Genomic DNA, 24,607 nt, shown 5'->3' with positions numbered 1-24,607 from the left:
CCACCTTGGGATCCATCCTTCACGCCTATGGCTGTCTTCAATCCCTGTGTTATAGCCTGAATGTTTATTGCACTGACCTCAAAGCTTTGTGAGGATGGGCCTCATAATTAGGTTTTTTGACTCCCATATTTTTCTTTTTTTTTTCTTTTTCTGCCCTAACTCAAACCTTCCATGACATCCTCTTCCTCTACCAGGGGAATAAAACCCTTCAGCATCGTATCAGCCTGTAGTTAGTTGCCAGCAACACAGAGATGAGGCTTCAGCAGCCCCCAATGATTTTGACAAGTGTAAACCTTCTTCTAAGCTATTTTCCTGGGTGTCCTACCTGCTCTGTCTCCTCGCTGAAATAAGTGGCTGCAATAATTTGGTTGCAGGTAAATCTCAGTAACAGCAACAGAAAGGGCACTGAAACCTTGCCCCCACGCTGGGACCAGCCAGCAAGGAGGTAAGAGCAGTGAACCGGAGCCACCGAGTCTGCCCTGTGCGTTTAACAAAAATAAACCACGTACCATCACAGTGTGCTGAGAAGGGACTACCGGCTGAGCCACAGGATGCTGAGGGAGGTGTTCACCAGGGGCTTGAGGAGTTGCTATGGCCTAGAAATGAAAACTTTGCCTTACTGTAGGTCCATAGCACCTCTAGCGCAGAGGTGGTGCAATATCAGCTCATACCAGTGATGAACAAGTGCAGGGAACTAGACAACTCCACGTGGAGATCTGAGGATGAGTCTGAAGGGAGAATTTAAACTCCTGCATGCTCCCTGCTAATCGCAAATCCTCAGTGTCGGCATCCATTTTTGGATAAAGGCCATTTCATGTGCACAAACCCCAAGAAAAGCGGGCTCGTGGTGTGAGAAGGTGTTTGGCCTGGAGGAGCAAACTGAATCCTGAAAGGAGGCAGCAGAGGGGCCCGTAGCAGCTCTCCACCAGCAATGTTCCCCACAGCCCGGGAAATCCCGTGCTCAGGCCCCGCACTCTCAGACGTGGGATCCAGCCCCTCTGAGGGCGAGATCCAGGTTTGTCAAGCTCGTTTCTTTACGGCAACAGAAAGGCTTTTGCTCGCTGTGACCACCGACCTGAGCGCTTCCAGCTGACGCCAGCCGCAGGGCTGCCTTCTCCGCCTGCCCGCCCGGCACCGACGGCCGGGTGGGTGTGCTGGTGTCCGTGTGTCGCATGGACGACGTGGCTGGAAAAGAGACGGCTTACTGTGATATGGAAGACCTTGTGCCTGGGTACCCCGGCTAAACCTGAACTCTGCGTAAGCAGATGAGCAGCGACCCAAATGCTGCCAAAGTGGGTCCCCAAACTGCCCCTCCGTGGTCCCTCTGCCTCCCCGCCTGACCCGCGGGGTTCCCTTCTGATCCAGCGCCCCGTTTCAGCCTTCCCTCCACGGGTGTCTCCAGGTGGGCTTTCCCGCTCCCCCCGGGAAGTACTTCAAGAAAAGCCCCGAGTCGGCTCCTACCCACGGCCCGCACAGGCGCTGCGGTCACGTTGCTGCCGGCCCCGGCGTGGGAGGGGACACTCGTGGGAGCTGGCATGAAGCTGCCAGCAAGGCGGGCAGCCTTCTGCAGGGATTTACCATCAGGGACCACGCTACCCCATCATAAAAGTTTCGCCAGTGAGGTTCGGGGCTCCATCAAATTGCTTCAGCTCAGCGAGCCACCTCCTGTCCCCTGAGCCACAGCAAACCACCACAACCCTCCGCCGGCGGCAAACCGGGGGGAAGCTGCTCTCCCGCCTCCCGAGGGGAGGGAGCAGGCAGCACGGGGCCCCGCTGCCATACCCTAACCGGTTACGGCCCCGGTGCTGAGCACCCCCTCCCGCCCTGACTCCCGGCCGAACCCCAAGAGTTCCGGGGGTGCTCTGCCCCCCCCAGCCCGCTCCTCGCCCCCCGCCCCGCGCTGCCCCCGGCCGCGCTGGCACCTACAGGCGGAGTCGGAGAGGGCGGTGTGGGAGGAGCGGCGGGAGCTGTGGGAGGACAGCGAGAGCCCCTCCCGGCTGGCGTCCTGGCTGCTGCCGCACTGCCCCACCTCCAGGAAGCTGCCATGGCTCTGCGGGGAGCGAAGCACAGGCGGGGAGATCGTCAGGGGGGACGGGACGGCGCTGGAGGGCACCTCCACCTCCCCGACCGCTTGTTTGCAGAGAAAAGTAAGAGGCTGGGCGCGCAGAGGGCCAGCACCGCAGCTCCGCGCCACCCAGCCCCGGTGCAGGAGTCGGTCTGCCCCTTCGCGTTCACCCCAGGGCCTTCAGGTACCCCTGTGCAGGCAGGACCCTCAGGATCACGCCCCAGGCACCCCTGGCTTTGGGGCGATGCCACACATTTCTGTCCCGGGACAGCCGGCTGACGGCAGCGAGCGGTGGGGATGCACCAGGCATCGGGCAAACGCCGTGGGGATGGCTGCCCGTGCCCTGCCCGCAGGCCTGGGTGCAAATGGCAATATGCTTTTATAATTAGCGTCCTTCTGCCTGATTTCTTCAGGGATGTCACAGTTCGTTGGCCGTGGCACACTGGGGAATGGTGACAGAGGTAACGAATGGAGGCGGCAGGAAGGGCTGGCAGGGGAATGGTTTTACTCATTGCGGAGGTGCAGAGAGATGGCTGGGAAGCGACACGGAGCAGTGGCACGAGGACATCGGCGGCAGCCCTAGGAGAACCTACAGCACGTGGCTCCTGTGGGCGACAGGTACCGGGCGATGCTGAGACCTGCAACCCTGCTCGCCTGTCCCTGGGGAGCAGCCGCTCCCGGCGGGCTGTTCTAGGCAGGGACCTGGCAGCACATCCGCAGAGGGGAACAGCCTAAGCTGGTCAATATTAACGGCTTTGGAGCTGTCACGCCAAAACAACAGATGCCACCTGGCAGATGGTCTATGGCAAACAGCCCATAACTGTTGGGTAGCAGGAGACTGTTTCACCTGCAGGACGTGGGTGACCATGTTGGCCGTGCCACCATCCTGCCCACGCCTCCCAGGGAGCTCCCCAGATCAAGCAATGAGAGTGATTGCTCTGCCTCTCCTCCAGCTGCCTTACACAAACAGATGCAGCTTAAGGTCTGCAGAAAAATATCTCACCTATCACGTGGAAAGGGGAAAAAGGCACAGAAGTGTGCTGTGGTGACAGAGAAGCAGCTGTTTGCAAGACGGTCCTTGCTCAAGTGCAAAATGTCTCTGGGATAGCTTCCTCTACACATAAATTGGTTCTGTAAAATAATGTCTGAAGAGCAATGAGGCTAATGGAATGATAATTACACAATAATCCACTTGAAATTACTTTGATTAGTGGTCTTATTTGTAAACTACCGAGAAGAAGAACTTAAAAGTAATTAAAATGGCCTTGTTAATTGGGCAGGTGTGTTGGGATGCCAGACTGATTCAAGCCAGGGAAATTATTGCTCTGGTCGCAGTCCTACACTTGATGCGATCCCGCCCAATCGTGTAAACAGAGCTGAAATCTGGAATAAGTGTTTTCCCTTCACTTCCAATCTTCATCTGAGTGTCAGTGATGAGCTGGCATTAACCAAACAGGTACCATGTGGTGCTGCCCTGCGCTCGGATCCTCTGCGCCTTACTAATGGTGACAGGTACAACAGCCTAGCCTCCAGCTCCAGCTCTACTTTTCTGCTTCTGAACTGAGGTGGTTGAACCTATCGCTTGAGTAACAGTCTCAGGAGGATAATGAAGAGCAGAACAGCAGCAATGCGACTGCTGAATTTGTAGTTATATGCCTGAACCAAGACGGGCAGTTTAGAGCCATGCAGTGGAAAACTTCTCAGGGTCTGCTTGCGTCATAACCCAACTAAAGGCTTGGAAGGAGATGGGAGTGAAGGAGAAGAAAGAACAGATGTTTTCCTAAGATTGATAAGAGATTACTCAGTTTGGTTTAAACACCTGCTCATTCAACTGTGAAGGGACAAGGTACCTTTAGAGAAGAGGATGCCAGTTCAATTGATGACTCTTCAAGGCCAAGATCTCGCCTTCTTTCAGCTCGAACTTCCGCATAACTAGGAAAAAAAAAATTAAAATCCAGTTTTTCAGTCTGGATATTATTTACTGTATGGTAACTATCCTACCGTACAGGTAACTCTGGAGTTTTCATGTTGAGTCACAAGCTTTGCAGAGCACACACTCACACTCTCTCATATACAAGGTGCTTAGAGGAACATCATCATACAGCCTGGCAATCTGAATAACTGCACATCCTGAATATCCACAGATTAGTAACAACAGGGCAGTGTCCCAGTCCCACTGCACCCAGGACTGCAGCGCCTATATGATTAACTGCACGAATAATTCCAAGCACAAACGTAAACACTCCTTTCCAAATTTTGGCCCTGGATGCCTTCCAGCTAAACTAATCTAAAAGAAAAGTGCACTTGGTTATTGAAGACAAAATGGGTGTCTTTGTCCTCAGTACAATTTTCCTAGTAAAGGAGATTTCAATTTTTCCATAATTAGGCAGAAAAATGATCCTGCAGCTTCTGTGCACATAAACTGCCATAGCAAATGCACATTCATTTTCTAACCTGCTGACGATCAAGAATCAATTTTTTGCACCTTGCACGGTAGTTCAGTGGGACCTAAGGCAGCGTCCTGGGGAAGAGGGGGTCAGGTCCCCTCTTTCTGAGGTGCTCACAGTGCCGTGCAGCGTGCTACATCAGAGTTAACTTCCCTCACTCCAGTGGAAGCTCTGAATACAAACCAACGGCTGCCCAGGTGCAGGGATCCCCAGGAATGTGCCTCTAAAAGGGATTATTTGCTTTCCTTACTATTTTTTTGTCTTAAATAATAAAACATTTACAGTAAACAATGCCACATGATTCACCATTGGGATAAATTGGAGAGGATGCTTTAAAGACACTCTGAGTGCTTGTGGATCGTGGGCACTGAAAGGTGCCAGAATTTACGGTGTTGAAATATTAATGGGCCATAACCTTTGTGGGAGGCAAGAGAAGCTGCTGAGCTGAACTCACATCATCATAGGCACTGAATTTTCCTGAAATCATGTTTTAACTTGTGTGTTTCAATAATATACTCTAAAAGTTAAGTATATGAGACAGAATTGAATTTCAAAATCCGTTTAGGACTATACTATATCCCTGGAAGTGTTTATATCCCTGGCAGTGTTCAAGGCCAGGTTGGATGAGACTTTGGGCAACCTGGGCTAGTGGAGGGTGTCCCTGCCCATGGCAGGGGGTTGGAACTGGATGGGCTTTGAGTTGCATATGCAACCCAAACCATTCTATGATTCTATATCACTAGGTTTAAGAGGCACTAAAAGCAGAAAGAAGAAACAAGTTCATGCACAATAAATTCAGAAGCTGAATTCCCTGAAGGACGGCAGAAGCAACACAACTCAGAAGCAATCTCTCTGTCTAACATTTGCACATGGTAACACTTGACACGTAGTTTATATCACACACACAGAGCGCTCTAATCACACCTGTTTAGTGGTGTAAGGTGTTCTCAATCTGTGTTTCAGAATATGGAAGAATCCCAGTTTACTAGTGTTTGTTCTTCCAGATATTTGACAAGGAAAAAGGGGTGCAGAAAAAAAATTCATAAATTGATTCCTGACAGTGAGCAATATGTTTACTCAAGTTAACAGAGCAAACCAGCATGTCACTATTTTTTTCAAGCCCTTCAGTAAATATATTCTCACTCTTAACACAATCTTTTTTGAGATGACAGTGGTAATCAAGCAGATTCGCCTCCAGAAGGTGCGTATCGCAGAGCATCCCACACGCCTTCCAGCACAGGTTTGCAACCCAGCACAAGCAGCTTTCCACTAGAGGGGGATCCTGGGCTGAGTTTCAGGTGAAGAATAAGGCAAGCAGGACAGCAGCTAACTTCAAGTCATAAATATTTAAAGCTCCGATCAAAAGGTTTTGTAGGAGATGTATGATCCCATTCATGCCCATAAAGCCGTCTGATTCTTTAATTCTTCAGCTTTAATTCTTCCTATGGCCATGTCATCGCTATGGATAAAAGGGGAATGTAACACACTGATAGACTTGGCCAACGGTGGCTTCCAGGCTTTTGGCCTGGTTGCAAAAAAAAAAAAAAGAGTAATGAAAACACATTATGCTTTTCCCCATGTTCCCTGTCATAATAGTTTTATAGAATTACATACCATCTTAGTGCATCAATATGCATAGCAAATATTTGGCTAACACACAACAGAACTAGAAAAAATAACGGATGACCACATGGGGCAGATGTTGTGAAGTGCTCAGTGCTTGCTCCTACCTAACTACCAGGTGAGTGCAAACGATGAACTCGGGTTTGGAATTCCACTGGTGGTAGGTGATGTAGTAGTGGGTCTGCAGCCATATCCACTGCTGGCCTTTGGTGAGGAACCGATAGTAACAGGACTTTCCTTTGCCAAACTGCATCACTGTTAAACAAAAAACCAAAGCAATTTATAGCAAGCAGAAATTTCATGGTGCAAAGGCGATTAGAAAACCCACTTGGTCCCATACCCCTCTTGCAGTCTGTGCTGCACTAAAATGGCTCTTGGGGCTTTATAAACACGACAGATGATACACGACCACGTACCGAGCTTTTACTTGGGTTCTTTTCTGCTACTGATTTTCAAGAGTGCATTTTGCTATTTTGAGATTGTTCTTATAACTAATAATTGGCATAACTATATAAATAGCTATATTCTTGTAACTTATTTGTGGGCTCCTCTGAAGTAAGCGTAAATTACATTAATTAAACAAAGCATTGACCTTTCACAAGTACACGAGAATGCATTTCAAAGACTGGGAACTTGAAGTCAGGATCCTAATAATGGCACAAAACAATAAGATAGTGGAGTTTTAGCAGTTTAACTGAGAGTTTTCTTCCGAGAGATGACCTAAATACACCAGACCTGGTACTTATTATCAGGGTATGTCCAGAAAAATCTCAAGTGGTGTAATACAGCTGGAATATAATGAGGGGAACTACATTAAATAACCACACTAATTGTTTCCGGACTGCTGGGAGTATAAAATGAAACATGCTCACTTAAAATACCCATAATTAATGCAAAGTAAAATACAAGCATGGTTTATGCAAACCCGTTTCACTTCACAGTAGGCAAGATGCCCGCGCAGAGCGGTCAACCTGATGAATGGGAACTTACCAAGCCACACTAACCCAGGTATTTGTACTCACCTGCACACCCCTACTTTGTTAAATATCAAGACTAACTTCTTTAGGGATCCCATTAACAGTAATGGGCTTTAGATGAAGCACTTAGCAAAGGTCTTCTCGCTACTGCACTGTGCTGGGGACCACTCAGCTCCTAGTCCTGGCAGAGATTTCCTGAAGCAACTTCTCTAAGTCACTTTGCCAGCACCTTACTTGGTCCCCCTGCACAGTAAGATGAAAAGGTCCTTTCCTTCAGGTGTGTTGTGCAAATACTCTTTTAATACGTAAGAGGAGATCTGTGGCTAGTAGAGGTGTAGAACATAAATCACTAAACAGATTCTCTGCTGAACGATCTGACCCCGCTCTCAATATAGTTAGCGTCTACGTCAAACTGCACGCACATATTACAAAAAGGACATCGCCTGGTTAAGTAGCTCGCTTCTGTCTGAATGGTCTTTTTAGCAAACAGCACCAAGAAGTACTGTACTTGAGAGCAATTAAAATATTCCTTTAATATTCCCATCTGCACGCTTGCTGCACTTGACACAACTTGCATCTAGCCCCTTTCACCGCTTCCTTTGGGTGTTCAGCCGGGCAACCCGCTTCCCCGCCGCCTGTTTTGTACCAGCGCTTTGCCTTGACAGGGCAGAAAAGTCAAAGCAGGAAAGTGGAGCGGGGAAACTTGACATTCAGAGAAGCAGTCATTTCCTCCATTCTCTGCTAGGTCCTTTAGCATCTTATACATGTAAGTGGTGGAGGGTACGTGGTAGAGGTGGGGGTGGTTTGCAACTCAAAGATGAAGCAGCTTGTCTAGCTCCAGCGAGCTGGAGGGCTGAGGAGTTTCTTGGTGTCTGTGCATCGCGCTGCTCTGCGTCTCAGAGTAACTACAGCATCCCACTTTCTCCCCTCTCTGGGGTGTCCTTGTTTCCTTCTGGCAAAACAGCTCTCCTTTCAAACGGAGATAGCAGAGAGACAAACAGATAGAGAGTTTGCCCAACAGGAAACCTGTAAGTAATATTTCTTGGCAAAATACCTGATTACCTAGATGCATTTTACAAAGTGCACGGTTACTTTTCATTACGGTGCTTGGCAATGCAAACCAGCTGGAGGACAGACCTGATTCTGGCTGAGTATCTCAATTTGAAGTGCATCTAACAAAATGGAAAAATAGTCTCGGGGATAAAACATCTCACATGCTCATCTGGTAGGAAAAGTACACTGATTAATAGTAGACCACGTCTGCTGCATCCTTTTGCCCTTCTTCAGATCAGCGCCAGCCTTCAGCAGGACACGGTGCTTCATGGTGCACGCACTGCCGCGGCACTCGGGCTAAGGGCTCATTCTGACCTGGCTCCTCCTGGGCTCTTGCTGGTCACAGTGTTTCACCTTGCACAAAGATGAACTTCGTGGACATTCTCTGGTGGTCACACTTCAGTTTGAACTGGACTTTTCTGCTTTACTTTCATGTTGACCAAAAATGAGCCATCTTCACCCAGAGGAAATCTGTATTTGGTACTTTTGTATTTAAAAAAGAGTTTGAATCTCCAGAAAGATTTTACTAATAGTAAGAGAGGTTCACAACATCTAACTGCACAGGCAGGCAACCCAAATGCTGCTTTCAGAAGGCATTTTGGTGAGCTGAGCCTCCTGGCTGACTCTGGAGCCCAGGGGAACAGCAAGATGCCATGAACTGTGACAGTCAGCAAACCTCCCAGGGTTTGGGGCTGCCCTCACAACCCGGGGGCAAAGGATGTACGGATCTGACTTCCCATCTATTAATCTCATTTCACTCTCGGACAACCTGTGCTCAAACAAGGCACCTGCCCGTTTGGGAAACCTGCACAAAGCATTCCTGATCTGAGGGAATTCTGCACGGATTCAACCTCCCAGGTGAGCGTCAGCTATGACAGTCTGTCGTGGGAAGAGAGAATTCCCTCGTGCCCCAGATAAAGATGCCTTTAGCAACGGCAGTAAAAGTTTTTGCACGAGTGACAAATGAGATCAAAGACAGGCACACTGCGGAGGGAGAGGAACTTACAGTGTTCATGGCACCTAGCAAGAAGCTCCAGGTCGTCTGCGTGGTAGTAATCATACCCTGACGTTCCCAGAACCTCAAAGGGTAAATATCCTATAATAGGTGGAGCCCTAGAAGGGAAGCAAAGGGCAGAGAGTGAGCAAAAACCTGGCACATCCTGGTAGATATGCTGCAATAACAGCGACCAAGACCATCTCATATGTTCACTTGGCAGGGAAATGAGGAGTGGATTTTCATATACACAACGATGTATTTTCTTATACAAGCAAAAAAAAAAAACCCAACCCAACCCAACAAAACCAGCGAGGGAGAGGTAAAAATTGAGAAAATGAAAAGGTGTGTGTTTACTGTTTCATAGCCTATTCATTATGTGGGCGTAGAGAAAGGCATGTACGTATGCAAGTGACTCAATTCATTAAGCACGCTTGTGAGACACACAGCTTGAGAAACGCTATGGCTGTTCATGTGCATAACAACTTGGAACTCGAGTAAAATTATCCAGTAGGTTGGATGTAAATGTCATCTGGGTAGTAACTGTAGAAGAAAGAGTAAGTGGGAAGCTGCAATGTGTGTCAGGACCAGCTTGGGTAAAAGAAAAAGTAATTGTTCCCATGGAAAAGCTTGGGAAATTATAAGCAGTAAAAAATACTTCTATGCTGGTCGTAAAGATAAGAATAGGCATGGGACTGATTTTACGGACTGTTATTTCTATGGCAGGTAGAGAAGAAATCAAGGAAGTATTTAGACTTACCTGACTATTCTGCTGTCAATTCTAGATTTTCCATTTTCTAGGCAAAACACGAGGTTTTTTTTTTTAAAGCAGGTGTCCTAACAACCCTGAGCTTATGCGCAGCCTTCACCAGAGCCTGCTAGCTTGTGATTATGAAACAACACTGAAATGTGAGGAGAAAAACCACTATTTTTGCCTCTAGTCCCTGCATCAGCATGCCACCTGCTGTCGTCCCCCCCAACTCCTGCTTGCACCAATTCAAGCACCGCACGTCCTTTGGGAGGCAGGACTTGTGCTCATTTGGCTCCACCTGTTTGTTTTGGCTGCTGGATGTGCTGACAGCATGAGGCTCACCTGCCGAGTTCAGCACGTTGCTCAGGAATAAGGTGGCGGTGCGTTAGCGAAACGGTTAACGTTTCAAACCCAGGGCAGGCCGAAGGTGGCACAGCCCATCAAACGTGCCTCTCCCACTGCCTTTCTCTTGGTGTTCCTCTTAAGGAAGGGGAAGGTCATAAAGTGGCCAAGAACATGAGCAAAAAAATTAGTTAAATGTAAGTACATTTGGGTTTGGATGGATCAGTCCTGAGTCTTCTTGATATTAATGTGGGAAGGTCTCCTGTTGTGTCTGAGCAACCCAGCTCTACATTTGTACTCTTCAGAGACATGGTGGGCATAGATTATCCAACTAAAGAGCCAGACAGGTCTATAAGCTCTCTCTTCCCCACGACCACGAGCAATTTGGCACCAAATGGGAAACAGGGGAAAGGAAGAGCAGCCAGGGGTCTGCTCAACAGCAGCCCCAGAAGGATGAGGGTCTCAGCAGCAGCTCCCCAGGCCCAGCACAAGGGGTTGGCTGGAAGAGCCAGTCCTCCACACTCTCTGACGGCAAATCTCTTGAAACGGAGCGCGCTTAGTACACAGTGGTCTCTGCCACAACACAGCCTTATTTATCCAAATAACTTCTCATAGAGCGCTGTGTTCCTTTTCCTCATGTGACCCAGATTTCTGTTAATGATGATAATATGTGTATTTATTAAAGAGTCCTTCCTTGCTGTCTCTTTGGCAGAACGTGCCAGTGACTCTCCTATCTTTAATGACATGCTTATATTCAAAACAATAATGTCTTTCAGATGCACATCAGATAAACATTTAAGCTGATCAGGAAAGTATTATGCTTTCCTGACTTTCACCAGAATTCTTGAAATGAGAAAGCAACCACAAAATGTTCCTCATCTGTCATTTGACAAGGAGCTGCCTTGCTTGTGGAACAACGTAAAAGTGTCTTGTTAGCTTAAGTTCCAGCCTCGAGGCCTGCAACTCGCTGTGCAAATGGAAACACAATCTTCAGAGAGCCGTTCGAGTGCAGTCTTTTAATAAATGAAGGGAAAATAAGGAGAGAACCACAGTGCAGAAGAGAAATAGGTCATATCAAAGTTGACAGGTTTTCTTCCTCTACATGTAGACCCAGAACAACAGATTTTTCCTAGTTTTCTAACATTTATCCAGATCTGTGGAGTGCTTTCTGCATTATTTATCTTTACTCCAATTTAGGCCATCGTCATGATAGCGAAGGTCCTGATTCCAACTCCTGCTGGGTACCCTCTGCCCCTACTGACGGCACACCTCAGCCTCGGGTGCCGTCAGTTGGTACAAATAACCAAGAAACAGCAAAATACCCAACAACATCTCACAGCGTCCTGTGGACTGTACTGGAGAGAAGTCTGAATCAGTGATTTAATGAGACAACCCACAGGATCCCCCACTCCTTCGTGGGTCTGGGCTCGCTGCTCGCATCTGGGGCTGTCACAAACTCTGCCTCAGCATCTGCATCAGCTTAATTTACTGTCAGTAACAACGGTTTTCTCACTGGGGATATCAGTGGGACCAGAGCGGCTGCAAGCACCCGGCGCAGAGATTCCTCTCTGAGTCATAACCCAGATTCATCAAAAGACTCTTTGAAAGGTTTCAGAGCAGCTCCTGCTCGCCTCATTCACAGGAGCTGCTGGGACACAGCCCTTTGGAAAACCAGCTCACTCTGTCAGACAGGGAAATAAGGGGCTTAGGGCTCTTTTATGAATCTTAACATTAATCACCTGATTCTGAAAATGTGCATTATTGGGCAGGCCAATTAAAGTCTAACAAAGTCACTCCAGCAAGATCTTGAGAACATGAATAATAAGTCACCTGTCCCAAATCACACAGCGTTAACCGTAGGGCTGTGGCAGGGTCAATTCCTTCGTGCTTCAAGGTATGATGCGTGAGGTATACATCTTGTTTACTGCATCATTGAATCATAGAATGGTTTGGGTTGGAAGGGACCTTAAAGATCATCTGGTTCCAGCCCCCAACTTATTATTCATTTATATTTGCTCTCTCTCTCGCTCTCAATGTGCAGAGGATATTTAGGTTTTTTTCCCTCCCAAATATTTTTTTCCCTACAGTCTTATTTACTAGTCTTCTATTTCTAGTAATGACTACCTTTGCGCAGCTTACAAAGGGAGGGATAATGGAAAGGGTAGGATTTTGCAATGTGCTTATGCATACATGTCAAATACAGAGAAGTAAAAGAGTGAACAAAACCCTCCAGCTTCTTTCGAAGGAAATGGATCCTATATTAATCAGCTTAATAAAGTGATTCCAGTCTGCTTCTGTCACCAAGCGGAATCCTAGCCCACCGTATGGCATTGTCAAAAACAAATCTGCAATTAAATCATCTAATACATTGCTTGTTATTTATTTTTAGAAATTCCATTATTTTTCAAGGTGAAAATCAAAAGTTTATTGACACAGCAAAAGATTTAGAAGGATTCCCGGAAGCTGTAGCTGGAAAACAGAGGAGCTAAACCAATGCAGGGAACAGACCAACACCGCCTAGTTTTAATGACTTGATATCTTGGTGAAGTTTGGCATTTTTCTAGACATTTTCTCACCATTTTATTACCTGCCTAAAACATGGAAAAGAGCAAAACATTTAAGAATGCCTAATAAGTAAGTTCAGAGTATTATTACTTACTCAGTTGCATTTAATTAGAGCTATTCTACTTGGGATCTCAGGCAATAGCTACACAAAGTTTTCTATTTTTAAACTGCAGTTTGTTTATTCTTCAGTGACTAAACCCAAATCTCTTACCTGTGGTCCAAGAATAAAAATTTCCATTCCAAACTATGCCTTGATGTAAATTCTTCACATGGCTCTTCAACGTTGCAGAGCTCCTGCAAAACAGTTGGCACATTCAGACATTTAATTCTATGAAATGACAAAAGGAGCCCTCTATCAAGACCAAGGATGCATCTTCTTGGTATAACAAACCCTAGGAAAATACAGTGCTTTTAAAGCACTTATTTTCCTCTACGGAATGTATAAGCCTTGTTTTATGGATGTGTAAACTGATGAAAAATGGCTGAATAATTTACCCTGGGCTGAATTTCAGAGCTAGGATAAATAGTCCAAGGGCCTCATCTTGCAGTCTGTAAGCAAAATTCCCCAGCTTTTTGTAAACATTGGTATCTGAAGATGGATGACAGCACCAGGCCCAGCCTCAAACCGAGCTGGCTAATGCTCTCTTGAGCAAGAAGCACTTATGGTCGTTATCCCTGTCATCACTGCACTGCTCCACAGGACACTTACAGACCAGCAGAAAGAGCTCATGAAACACGGTGTTCACAGTGTTTCAAGACGCGGGTGGCCTTACACAAAGCGGGGGGGGATGTATTTCTTTAAAGGCTGCAACTTTTCAAGCGGTGTAGCTGGTCACCTTGCATTGGTGCTTCCTGGGCTGGCTGCTCTGAGACACCCCAGCACATGCCACCTCTTCTCAAAAGCAACTCCCGCTTTATATCTCGTCATTCCAAAATACATACTTAGGTCGTCTCCCACTGACAAACACAGCACTGTCCTCTCTCATTTCCCAACCCTCTGCACAAACAATCTGAACATACTCTTCGAGAGGCTGCTGCAACACGCCAGGCATGCAGCTCGTGGCACCAGCAGCAGCTCTGCTGCTCGGCACCGGCCGGTCCCCGCACAAAAGGGAAGATGCAATCGCAGAGCTCTCACCTTTAAGAACTGTGGTGTGACAAGCCGAACAGTTGCTACGAGGCAAATCTGCTCCTCCGTGGCTGACCTGAAAGCTCGTGCAATAGCTGACTCAAAGCCATTACAGGAGGGTGTAGGCACTAGACACAACCAGACAATTTATTTAAGAAGAAGAGGAAGGAGAGCTTTCTTTTCATGTTAAGACAGGTACAATGACTGACGAAACCCAAGCAACAAACTCCTCCTACCCACGAGGCAATGCCACACTGATACATGCTGATGTTATTTAAAGTGTGACTCTTTAGGCTCCGAGTTATGCAGTTGTAACCACCTACCCCTGGCTTGGAGGGAAGCTTCATAAGAAGTGTGCAGCTACAGTCTCCATGTCAGCCTTTCTCCAGCTCAACATTTGCAGGATTCAAGATTTTACAGGTTTCTCAAACTATTGAATCTTTAGGGAGTGTCATTTGATTGCCCCAAGTGAAACAGAATAGCCTATTTTACTGGTTATTTGAATAAGTAGGCTGCTTTACAATTGGCAGTGGGTCAGATGGAGGTAGGCTCAGTCTGGTATCACTTCTTGAAGCACAGCATGCAGAAGAATGCACTCTTCTGACCAACAGCCTCCCCACCACTTTTGTATGAAAATTATCTCCAACATATCCACAGCTCATTCCATCCCTGTAGATTACGGGGCATTTTCAGCTGAAACAAGGCCTTCAGGAGGCTACAGATCAACACACAATTTAAAGGAGAGAGGTAGGGAGGTAAAGGTAGGCTGGTGCAGTAACTTACCATGAGTAAAATATTTAAAATCCACTACAAATTTCACATATTCATACATCAGGGGTTCATTTGGATCTAAGCTGCCTCTTGCTAAATGGCAGCAGAACTCTATTTGTTTTTCCGCTGTAATGAGAGGGAGACATACAAATGTTACTAGAACTCTGCACTTTAGCACACTCCATATATCAAATCTATCTGTCTGAGCACACCCTACTGCGATGCTCTTGATACCCATAAGTAAATATATAACTATTAGGAGCAATGACCAGCTGGTTAAGGAAATGCATTCTGCCCCTTCCTCCCATGTCTTTACAGCCACAGCGCTGTGCTGGGAGTGAAGCAATATCGGTCAGCAGTATTTTCCCCGACTTTGTGCATGCGCGATTTCATGCAAATCTGCAAAGTGATATCGCAGTACTCTGCTCCGGCACTGCTCGGCAGGACCTGGATCCAAAGGGCACTGAAGTCACCCTAAGCCTTTCCATTAATGGTGGAGGGCATCGTGCCAAGCTCTTATTCAGTTTTCTGCCCGAGGTCTGAACTCCATGGATTAGACCATGCAGTCTTCAGCTGGAGGGAAACCAACCCCAGCGCAGAGCACCAGCACGAGGGCTGCCCAGCTCCCACTGCAGCTTACGGGGCAGCAGAGAGGGGATGCTAGCACTGCCCGGCCACGGCGAACCCACCGGGAGAGGGGGGTCCCACCACAGCCCTGGTGAAACGTGGATGTTAGGAAGATGCTGCTGCCCACTCTGGTGCTGGGGACATGTTTCTGGGGGAAAGGGACATTTTGGGAGTGGGACAGCAGCCAGCAGTAGCGACCCGGATGGGCTGTTCAGATAGGAAGGCTGTTGCTTAAATCACATGTAGGGTTTCTCAGGTGTCCTGAGACACAGACTCGTAGAATCGTTTTGGTTGGAAAAGACCTTTAAGATCATCAAGTCCAACTGTTATGCAAGCTTCCTAAGGAGCAAAGACTCTGCCAAAGCCCTTTGGGATTTCTCCTACCCTTTTCCATCCCCCAAGCCCCTCACTGCTTTCACAGGCTCAGCCCAGCATCCTGCCCTGGGAAGAATATCAAACGAGGGCAACAACTTCACTGTCCTATGATGCAAAGCAGACAGTAAAACAAAGACTGTCCAAATCAAAGACTAAGTACTGGGAGCATGTAGGAACATTAGATGATGTACTGCATTAAAACCCAGAAATATTAACCGCGGCAAAACAGAAGTGGCAGGCAGGAGAATGAAATAGCTGGAGAGCCCTGTGCAGGCTCCCCCGGGCGCTGTTTGCCTTTGGCAAATCTCCCTGACCGACAGACAAGAGCAGAGCTTACCGTTTAGAAAATCAGCTGCAACAGGATCTGTCATGAGCACATGTGGAGAAAGAAGCTTGTACACCTCGCTCTGCTCCCGCTCAGGCAGAAAGTTTAATATATTTTGGTCCACCAAATCTGACTGATACAAAAGAATGCTTTGTCATGTTCAGCAGTACAGCCTGACACAACCACACGCCTTCTCATCCCGCAGCAGAGCACAGACACTGCCAGTCTAGCATGGGTGCTTAAGACTCGGAAGCCCAGTCAATCAGCAGATGGATCTAGGGCAGAATATAACCCTTAGGTTATTTTACCCAGGGGTTGCTATCTATTTGCAAAAAGTTGAATGGATCCCAGAGGCTGCCCTCCAGTTAAGCCAGATGCAAGCTGGAAAAGAAACCCTGGTACCACAGGAATTCAACATGATGAGAAATATCATATCAAAATGAAAATTTGAAATATTTCCCTTTGGAAGCACGAGGCACAAGTGGGAGGGCTCCTCCTCACATCCTCCATTTGTCTTCTAAGCTGAACATCTGGCAAAATCAGCTCGACCTGCAAGTGTTTCAGTGCTGATAAACCCACACATCCCGAATTAAGGGGTTCTACCAAAATGTCAGCACGTATTTGTTTCTTTGCGCAGCAGGACATTCAGCCAGGTTAACTATGTGCTCAAATTTGCCCTCGTATAGCATCTTTGGTGCCTCATGCATGGCACCACATAAAAATAAAAAAAGTTTTTGAGGGGTCAGCAGAAATCTCTGCACCCAACAGCGAACCGATTTCTAGAAATTCTCCCAGAAAACTCTGAGGCCACACACTTGTTACTAAAGACCATGGGCACAAAGTAGAAAAACCCAATGTCATGAGAAGAGCGTAGATTCAGTCCTGAAATAATCTTTAAATTATGTGAGCATGCAGAGTTTTCGCAAGCGTGAGATTTTCCATATACCTGGTGGGATAAACAGCACCCAGACCAAGTGGTGAGCTACGAGTACAGTGATTTTGCATAGGTTTTTTTTTTTTAGCTAACACACAGACCCTGACAGGGAATCTGTTATTCACAGGAGCCTGAGAAACTCCCTAAGAGTTTGTTGGTTTATCCCCCAGCCCTGCAGTGACGGACGGGGCTGTGTTAAGGCAGGGAAATGATTCCTCAACATATTGTGTTGTCAGAACTTACCGGTAAGTGTCCAAGCAGAGACGAAACACTATCAGATACATAAATAATAATCCCATCAGTGGTAAGAGCAATGAGAAAGCCATCTAGTGCCTAATGATAAAAGGCAAGCAAAAAAAGAAAAAAAATAAAAAGAATTATGCAAGGGAACAACTTAAAATATAATAGGCTAATTTATTCTTTGGTGATGCTTCTAACAGCCTAAAACTAACATAAATCATTTATGGAAATTATGGTTTAATGCAGAAAAATAAAAATTACACATGCTGTCTAATTCAACATTCTTCTTATATTCTTATTTGCTCATTAACATTAAATTGACTTGTATTTTTCACCCAGTGAGTATTTATTTAACATGAAGCAAGACAGTGGTGGTTAGAATTTCTACACCCACACAATCCTAGTGACTTCAGTCACTTCATTATGTTTTCTGAATTACACAATAGTTAACCAAGTCGGTGCGTAAGGAGATGTTAGATATCACCAGGGCAAACCCAGCACTGTGGATGGATGAATGGATGGATGGATGGATGGATAAGCAGAGACAGAAAAATTGGACAATGTTGTATTTTTAGCAGTTTATGGACAAAATCTAAAGCCTCATTTATTTTGCTTGAAGCACTCATTTGTTAAGCTAGTGACACAACAATTTTAAAGTTTGTTTTGTTTCCTGTTTCTTATTCACAATGGCTTCTGTCCTGCAGTCGAAGTTCTCTGTCCCTTTTAAGTCACCACACGTGCTTTCCTCTTTGGATGTTTTCCCTATTCTTCACAACATCTTCTTATGCCATTGATCCAGTGTCTGTCCCTGTTCTTCTCTAACACTTACCAAGATCTGGGATGTTTAATCTCTGGTCAGCACCGTGCACAAAGCCAACACTTCTAAAGACACTGTTAGGCTGCTCTGCAGCTTAGCTACGGGCAGCCAAAGATGCAGCACTCACCATGTTCCCCATCTCACTGTCATACTCTGCCTTTGCTGAAAATAAGCCCTCGCTGGAAAAAACCCCACTGATTTGAAGTAAACTTGTCAACAGTCTAACATAGTTCAGCAAGCCAAAAGTTATTGAAGGGCTCTCTCTCCCCGGCCACTTCTAAGGGGGGGGGGGGGGGGGAATTTGTTTTGATTCAGCTGGAACAAACTAGCTTGTTTGGTGAGAGAAATTCCCAGAAAGAATGAACAGACTTTTCCAGGGAGGTGAGTCATGACATCCTGATGAAAAGGAATAACTAAGACACTGCAGCACCTCCCAGCTCAGCCCAGCATACACCCTTACTTTGGTGGGGCAAGGAGCACCAGCTGCCCACGCAGGGTAGAAGATGTCCTCGCCAGAGAAGCAAGCACCACAAACCCAAAGTCGCATCCTTAAGAAAGGAAGAAACATGGGCTTGTGGGGTGTTTCTAGATCAGCTAAGCATTTTAGAGGTGAGAGTATCACAGCTGTTCTCCTGAACGCACTTAGAGGCAATCTAAGCAAAAGATAGAACGTTCACATCACAAGTACAGCAGCGCACAACCAGCAGCAGCAAAGGCAGCAAAGTAAATGCTGCCAGGCTAATGGGAGGTGGGAGGAAGAGAGCTGCTATGCTTTTTTCAGGTCCTTTCAAGTTTTTTGCTAAGACTGCTAGCTCTAGCGGCACTTCTGAGAAGGGTAATTCTTTCCTCTCTCACCAGGCCAAATCTGGGCCAAACTGGTCTTCATTCCTAAATGAAAAGCTGTTTATTTTTAAGGGGAAGCAATCATATTTTTAATTCTGTGTCTGCAAAGCATTTAGCACAACATTGGTCTCTGCCAGGTTTGTATTATATGTACCAGCAGAGTAGAAATCATTAACATTAACATTGGGACCTACAGGTGAAAAGGAACTGTATCTCTTTGAACTACTCCACTGAACTGATTACTTCTCACTAATCTATGCAGCTTTAATTTCTTCTTACCTCTAACATCAACTGGGTGAACTCCTCGTTGCTAAGAAATGAAGGCTTCCAGTCTTGTCTAATCTCACAGGCTTCTGTCTGTGCTGTGATTTCTTAAAGAGAAAACATCAAAAAAGCAACATGACTCATGCTAGTTGGATTTTTTTTTTTTTCATTTTCAAGTAACACTAGATTCCTTTTAAGAGGCTTTCAGAGGAATCATCCTCAGATCATTCTCCACACAAAGCCTTCTTGTATGCAACAGTCATTTTCCATGCCATCATGATACAAAATCAAGAAAAGGAAGAGGAAACATTTTGGGTGGTCTGAAGAAATCCTTCAAAAATGTCAGTGGGCTAATTTCAGAGTAGCTGAGCATCACAATGAGCAGAGGGTGTCCATGACTCTGGAGTTGTTTCAGGAAGGTTCATGGGAGTGCCCAGGCAGCAGGACAGGCTGCACCCAGCCATGTCCTACCCCAGGAGACCCGGGAACAGGACACAGAAGCCCCTTTCCCCTGGCTTTTGTAGTGCATGCTGTTCCTCAGCTCAGCGAGGGAAACGGAGTGATGTCACTACATTTAAAAGCATACAGCACTGCATCTTTGCAAGTGTATCTGTGTTGAACTGGTCAGCACTGTATTCAAACCTAGCCCATTTTCTGAGGCCAACTGCTGTGCCTTATTCTGCCCTCACTTAGGTTCATGTCCTCTCTGGAGGTCTTAGATGCCTGGGAAAAAAGAGTTTTCATCTTCTGAGCGGAAACTGGCTGCTGGGCAGATGCAGAGCCAGCACCTTCAAAAGGAGCAAGCCAGCACCCTCCAATACCTTTCTGTTTCTGTAAGAAGTCGATGGTCCTCTGCAGTATTGTGGACTTGTCCATCTTGAGAGGGTAGCCGTGGCCCTGCAGCATCGTGCAAAGCTCTTTAATGAGGACATTGAACTGGTCTCTCCTCTTCTTTTCAGATTTGTTGCGTGATGCCCTGGGTGACGGAAACATAAATGCTGCTAAGTAAAATGAAGAACTTACAGCTACCCAGGGAGAGGTAAATGGCCCTGCCCCAGCAAAACACTTTAAATACAAGAATCAAAACTCTACTGGGACTGCTCATTTGTTTAAAATTAGGCTTGGGCGTAAGCGCCTTGCTGGTGCTTAGAGCCTTGCAGCAGGACTGAACTCACTGTCAGCAAGGAACACCTGGAAGTGACAGGTATAATTTACATTCATTGGAGCAAGACCGTGTCCTCTGCACATTTCAGTGGCAGTTCCCACTGTTTCAAAAGTGGTGATAACGAGTTGAAGGTGTTATGGGCAAAATTTCTCCAGCAGGAGAAGCCCCGGCATCTACACGCTCATGTTTTGCCCACCTTGTTTTTATGAACTTTTGTTTTGCAGTTAGTACACACACATATAAAGGTCAAAATGCAAAGGGTTCCTTATTCTCTGATTTACACTTGCAAAAGTAGTTTATCAAGAGACAATACTATGCAGAGACAACTTGACTGCAGAATAAAGTCAAACACATGCTCTTGTATCTGGTTTTGAAAACCTGCTGCCATGATATATGAAGCTGGGAATGTTAACAGTCTGGCTGCGTGGCCTGGTTGCGGCTGGGATAGAGTTAATTTTCTTCCTAGTAGCAGGTATAGTGCTGTGGTTTGGATTTCAGATGAGAATAAAGTTGATAACACACTGATGTTTTGGTTATTGCTAGGCAATGTTTACACCAAGTCAAGGATTTTTCAGCTTCTCATACTGCCCTGCCAGCGAGGAGGCTGGGGGTGCACAAGGAGCTGGGAGGGACACGACCAGGACAGCTGACCCACACTGGCCAAAGGGCTATTCCATACCGTATGGCGTCATGCTCCATATATAACTGGGGGGAAGCTGGCCAGGGGTTTAGACCACGGCTTGGGAACTAGCTAGGCATCGGTGGTCTGCAAGTGGCGAGCACTTGTGCTGTGCATCACTTGTTTTGTATATTTTTATCATTATTATCATCATAATCTTCCTTTTCTGCCATATTAAACTGTCTTTATTTCAACCCACAAGTTTTATTTTTTTCCCCCTGATTCTCTCCCTTATCCCTCTGACAGAGTGGGGAGTGAGCGAACAGGCATGTGGTTGTTTTAGATGCCTCCCAGGTTAAACCACGACACTGTGGAAACCACAAACTAGTTTCCAGCTTGCATGAACACAATTTAAGAATGTTTTATTAGGGTTTTCCCCTCCATTAAAAACAATAAAGGGGAAAGGAAATCCATTCAGTTTCTTCCAAAATGTTCTTTCCAATGCTCATATCTGAGATAACCCTATTTTCATACAACCTCTTCCAGTAGTAATTAATTTTCTTTACAAGTGTATTCATGATGATACATGCTTCCTGTGATCTAGACCGAATGTGGTATGCAGAAAGCATTTCCATTCATAGTCAGGTTGGCATTTGGAGGTTCTCAGCTCCAGCCATCTCTGATTTGGCACTCGTGTACGATGACTAATTAGAACTGAGCCAAACGCTTCTCTGAAGGGAGACAAACTCATAGCTGTGCTAAAGCAGGACCGCTCTCAGCTTCATGGGGAACTCTACCCCAGGCGGGCAGCACTGCGTGATGCCAATAAAAATCAGAGGTCAGGAGTCCTGTGTCGAGATAATAAATAGCCTTGGGAAAACATGAGATTCTGAGGGCACAACAACGTAATTTAAGGACCACTCGGCTGATTAACCCATCATAGGGGTGGTCAAGCACGGTATGAGAAGCTTGAAAATGGTGACTTAATTCTGCTGTTTGTGATCTGCTATACACAGCCTGTGAAGTGCATGGGGGTCTTGCCTCTGACATCAGTAGTCCCAAGGACTTTTTCAAGCATTGGACAACACAGCAGTTACAGTTCTCCCCTGGGAGAGCTTCCACTCTCCATGCTCTGTGCATCCCTTCATACCTCTTTGCCCTGTCCTTCTCATCTTCATCCATCAGTTCGTTTACACAACGCAGGGCTCTAGAAGGAAAAGACAGAAGTACTTAGTGAGACATATTCCCTGATCTTGCTGAGGATGTCAAAATATGGAGCTTACTGGTTTGTGCTTTATGACCTCCTGGATGTTTCAATCTTCCCCATCCCAAACTCTACTCTTGTTATGTAGTTTCTTGCTTCTGTCAGCTACTGAGGCTTGAGAAGTGAAACCATCCCAACATACAGCTACAACAAATGTGACTTTAGCGAGAAAGAGCTAAGAGCCAGCAGCCCCTCAGCCTGCCTTTGCATCCCCCTCTACCACAGGATGGGGAACCCTGCCGAAGCACTGAACTCTGCACAGGAATCAGCATCTGCTCTGCAAATCTGCACAGGAATCAGCATCTCTCCCACAAATGTGAGAGCCAATTTGTCTCTGATGTCTGTACCAGGCAGCACCGCGCCTGGTCCTGTTTTGGGAAATCAAACAGGTTGCTGGATGATTTCAAGCGTTGCAGTGCTTGAAAAGCACCTGAGATTTCTTTTCCAGTGGAAGGGCATAGGAGGAAGAAGGAAACTGTGCTAATCCCCCAAAGGATTAGTATTAGGCGACAGCAGGGTACTGTCAGGACATCTAAGAGATGATACGATAGACAGGTTCATCCAAAGCATCCTGCAGCCAATGACTGTTGCTTGCACTGATGGACTTCCAGCACATCATCTGAGCTGCATCCTACCACTGGAATTCACACCCAGGACTTCAAGTTAAAACTGCCTCCCCTGGCACTAACCAGTGAAAAGAAGGGAATGTGACCTGAGTTCCCTGGGTTCTATACATTCCTGCACCAGAGCAGTCATTGTAGGCTGCTGTCTTCACCTTAACTGTTCCTGCAGTTGGCAACAGCTCCCAGTAGGGACACAGTACTCTCAAGCCCCATGAAATGATGGAAGATTCAACACAAAGGTAACTTCTTCACTGGTGACTTGCTTTCTGTGTCTCAGATGGGCTAAGTCTGAGGGATGGGGAGCTAGGCAGATGCAGGCAAGCCATCTGTCATCACTCCATGCCATGTCACCCGGTTCAGCTCTGCTGGGTTGCACCCCCTTCAGAGACCTCCAAAGAGGAAATCACACCCGTCTCCAGCATCAGCGCCAACCTGCCTCCACCTCTAGTGAGCATTTTCACTGGCAAAACCCTCCCACCCCGCCCGACACCTAAGGAGCATTTTTAATGGGTACATCCAAATGTTTTTCCCTGCTTTGAGACTACTCCAAGCTCAAACAACTTGGCCACCAAAGTTACTTATAAAAGTGACATGAAATAAAACCACTCACAACTGATAGGAAGTCAAAGATGCTGCTCACAGTAAAAGCTACAAAATTTCACCCTTCCTTTCCTGCTCCAAGGCAAGGATCTCCCTCCCTGCAAATGACCTGGGCAGAAAAAACTGCATGATGTATGAAATATGAATGCACTCCATGGGGAGGGAGTGGTTCTAACTGCCTGAGTCATTGCAAGCTACAAGCCAAATTAGAAATTACCTGTTCTATTCCTCAGATTCATCAGTCCAGACTGATGGAGTGGGATTAGCACTTCTTATCACCATGTAAATAGAGACGGAGAAAAAATAATCCTGGAAGGAAAAACAAATCCAGTTAAAACACAGTTGTAGGCAAGACTTAGCCTAGAGAGCAGCAGTCACTTCAAGCTGAAAAAGTCTACCACTGTAAATTAGTAACATGCTCAAGTGAAAGCTCAGCAAAGCCTCCAGGAACGGGACCTGGACCTGGACCATGTTCTGGGGCTCCTGGCTCTGTGTGCACCACCTGCTGCCACAGAAGAAGCCTGGGATGGCCAACTTGACCTCTCATGTCCAAAAAGCCATGTGGCCCAGCAGGGTAGAGGAATGGCCCTACTAGCTTGGGGCCACCAAGGAGCAATTGGAGTCCTTCCAAAGTATGACAGTTTGCTTGGCATGCATGCTATGAAAACCAGCAAGTATGATCCATAATCCATCTATCCAATCTTGCAACCAAAAACCTCCTTCGAGATGAACATGATCAGCTAAAGTCAGCGCAAGCCACAACCACCACCTGTGGACGGATTTAAGGCCTCCCATTAAGATTTGTTACTGATGGGACACACACGTCTCCTTTTCGTTTGCGATTTAAACGATTGCTACTGAAGATCCTGAACTCCTGACTTCCCACACCACAGTGCTCATCTGTCTGAAACCATCGTTGTTAAAACTTGTTTGGCTTCAGATGAGCCTCATTCTTAGGAAGGACACAGATGCAACCAGACTGTCCGTGACTGACAGTAATATCTTCAACAACAGCCAAGTGCTGGGCTTCCAAATTTAACAAGCTTTTAATGCCCTTGCAGTGACCTTCCCACTTTGAGCCCAGGTTCATGGCTGTTTCTCCTCTTACCATTAGTTCCAACATCAGCTCCAGACACTGCAAAAAACTTGCTGCCACTACTAGGGATCACATATTTGTAACCATGGTGAACAAGC

General features: G+C 46.5%; 1 protein-coding gene across 5 annotated transcripts in view; it reads right to left on the bottom strand.

The window, feature by feature from the left end:
• PASD1 (PAS domain containing repressor 1) overlaps positions 1–24,607 on the bottom strand; it is a 54,620-nt gene that overhangs the window by 6,101 nt on the left and 23,912 nt on the right. For 3 of the 5 annotated variants that reach the window (XR_012837292.1, XM_075763477.1, XM_075763478.1), the window contains 15 exons: positions 23,631–23,722; positions 22,077–22,133; positions 19,964–20,118; positions 19,158–19,249; positions 17,222–17,311; positions 16,057–16,177; positions 14,730–14,843; positions 13,956–14,074; positions 13,029–13,111; positions 9,172–9,278; positions 6,243–6,390; positions 3,916–3,997; positions 1,927–2,050; positions 1,076–1,185; positions 510–596 (listed from right to left, as the gene is read on the bottom strand). Coding sequence is in view for 4 of the 5 variants with exons in the window: in XM_075763477.1 (XP_075619592.1) it covers positions 510–596; positions 1,076–1,185; positions 1,927–2,050; positions 3,916–3,997; positions 6,243–6,390; positions 9,172–9,278; positions 13,029–13,111; positions 13,956–14,074; positions 14,730–14,843; positions 16,057–16,177; positions 17,222–17,311; positions 19,158–19,249; positions 19,964–20,118; positions 22,077–22,108 (1,464 nt within the window). In the remaining variant the exon portion in view is untranslated. Of the gene's footprint in view, positions 1–509; positions 597–1,075; positions 1,186–1,926; positions 2,051–3,915; positions 3,998–6,242; positions 6,391–9,171; positions 9,279–13,028; positions 13,112–13,955; positions 14,075–14,729; positions 14,844–16,056; positions 16,178–17,221; positions 17,312–19,157; positions 19,250–19,963; positions 20,119–22,076; positions 22,134–23,630; positions 23,723–24,607 lie in introns of those variants that run through there. The other 2 variants (XM_075763479.1, XM_075763482.1) reach the window with 2 other exon arrangements.

The sequence above is a fragment of the Balearica regulorum genome, chromosome 11 (assembly GCF_011004875.1).
Source record: "Balearica regulorum gibbericeps isolate bBalReg1 chromosome 11, bBalReg1.pri, whole genome shotgun sequence".
In the NCBI taxonomy this organism is placed as follows: Eukaryota; Metazoa; Chordata; class Aves; order Gruiformes; family Gruidae; genus Balearica; species Balearica regulorum.
The sequence above is the reverse complement of the archived record's forward strand: the minus strand, read 5'-3'. Positions and strand labels throughout refer to the sequence as shown.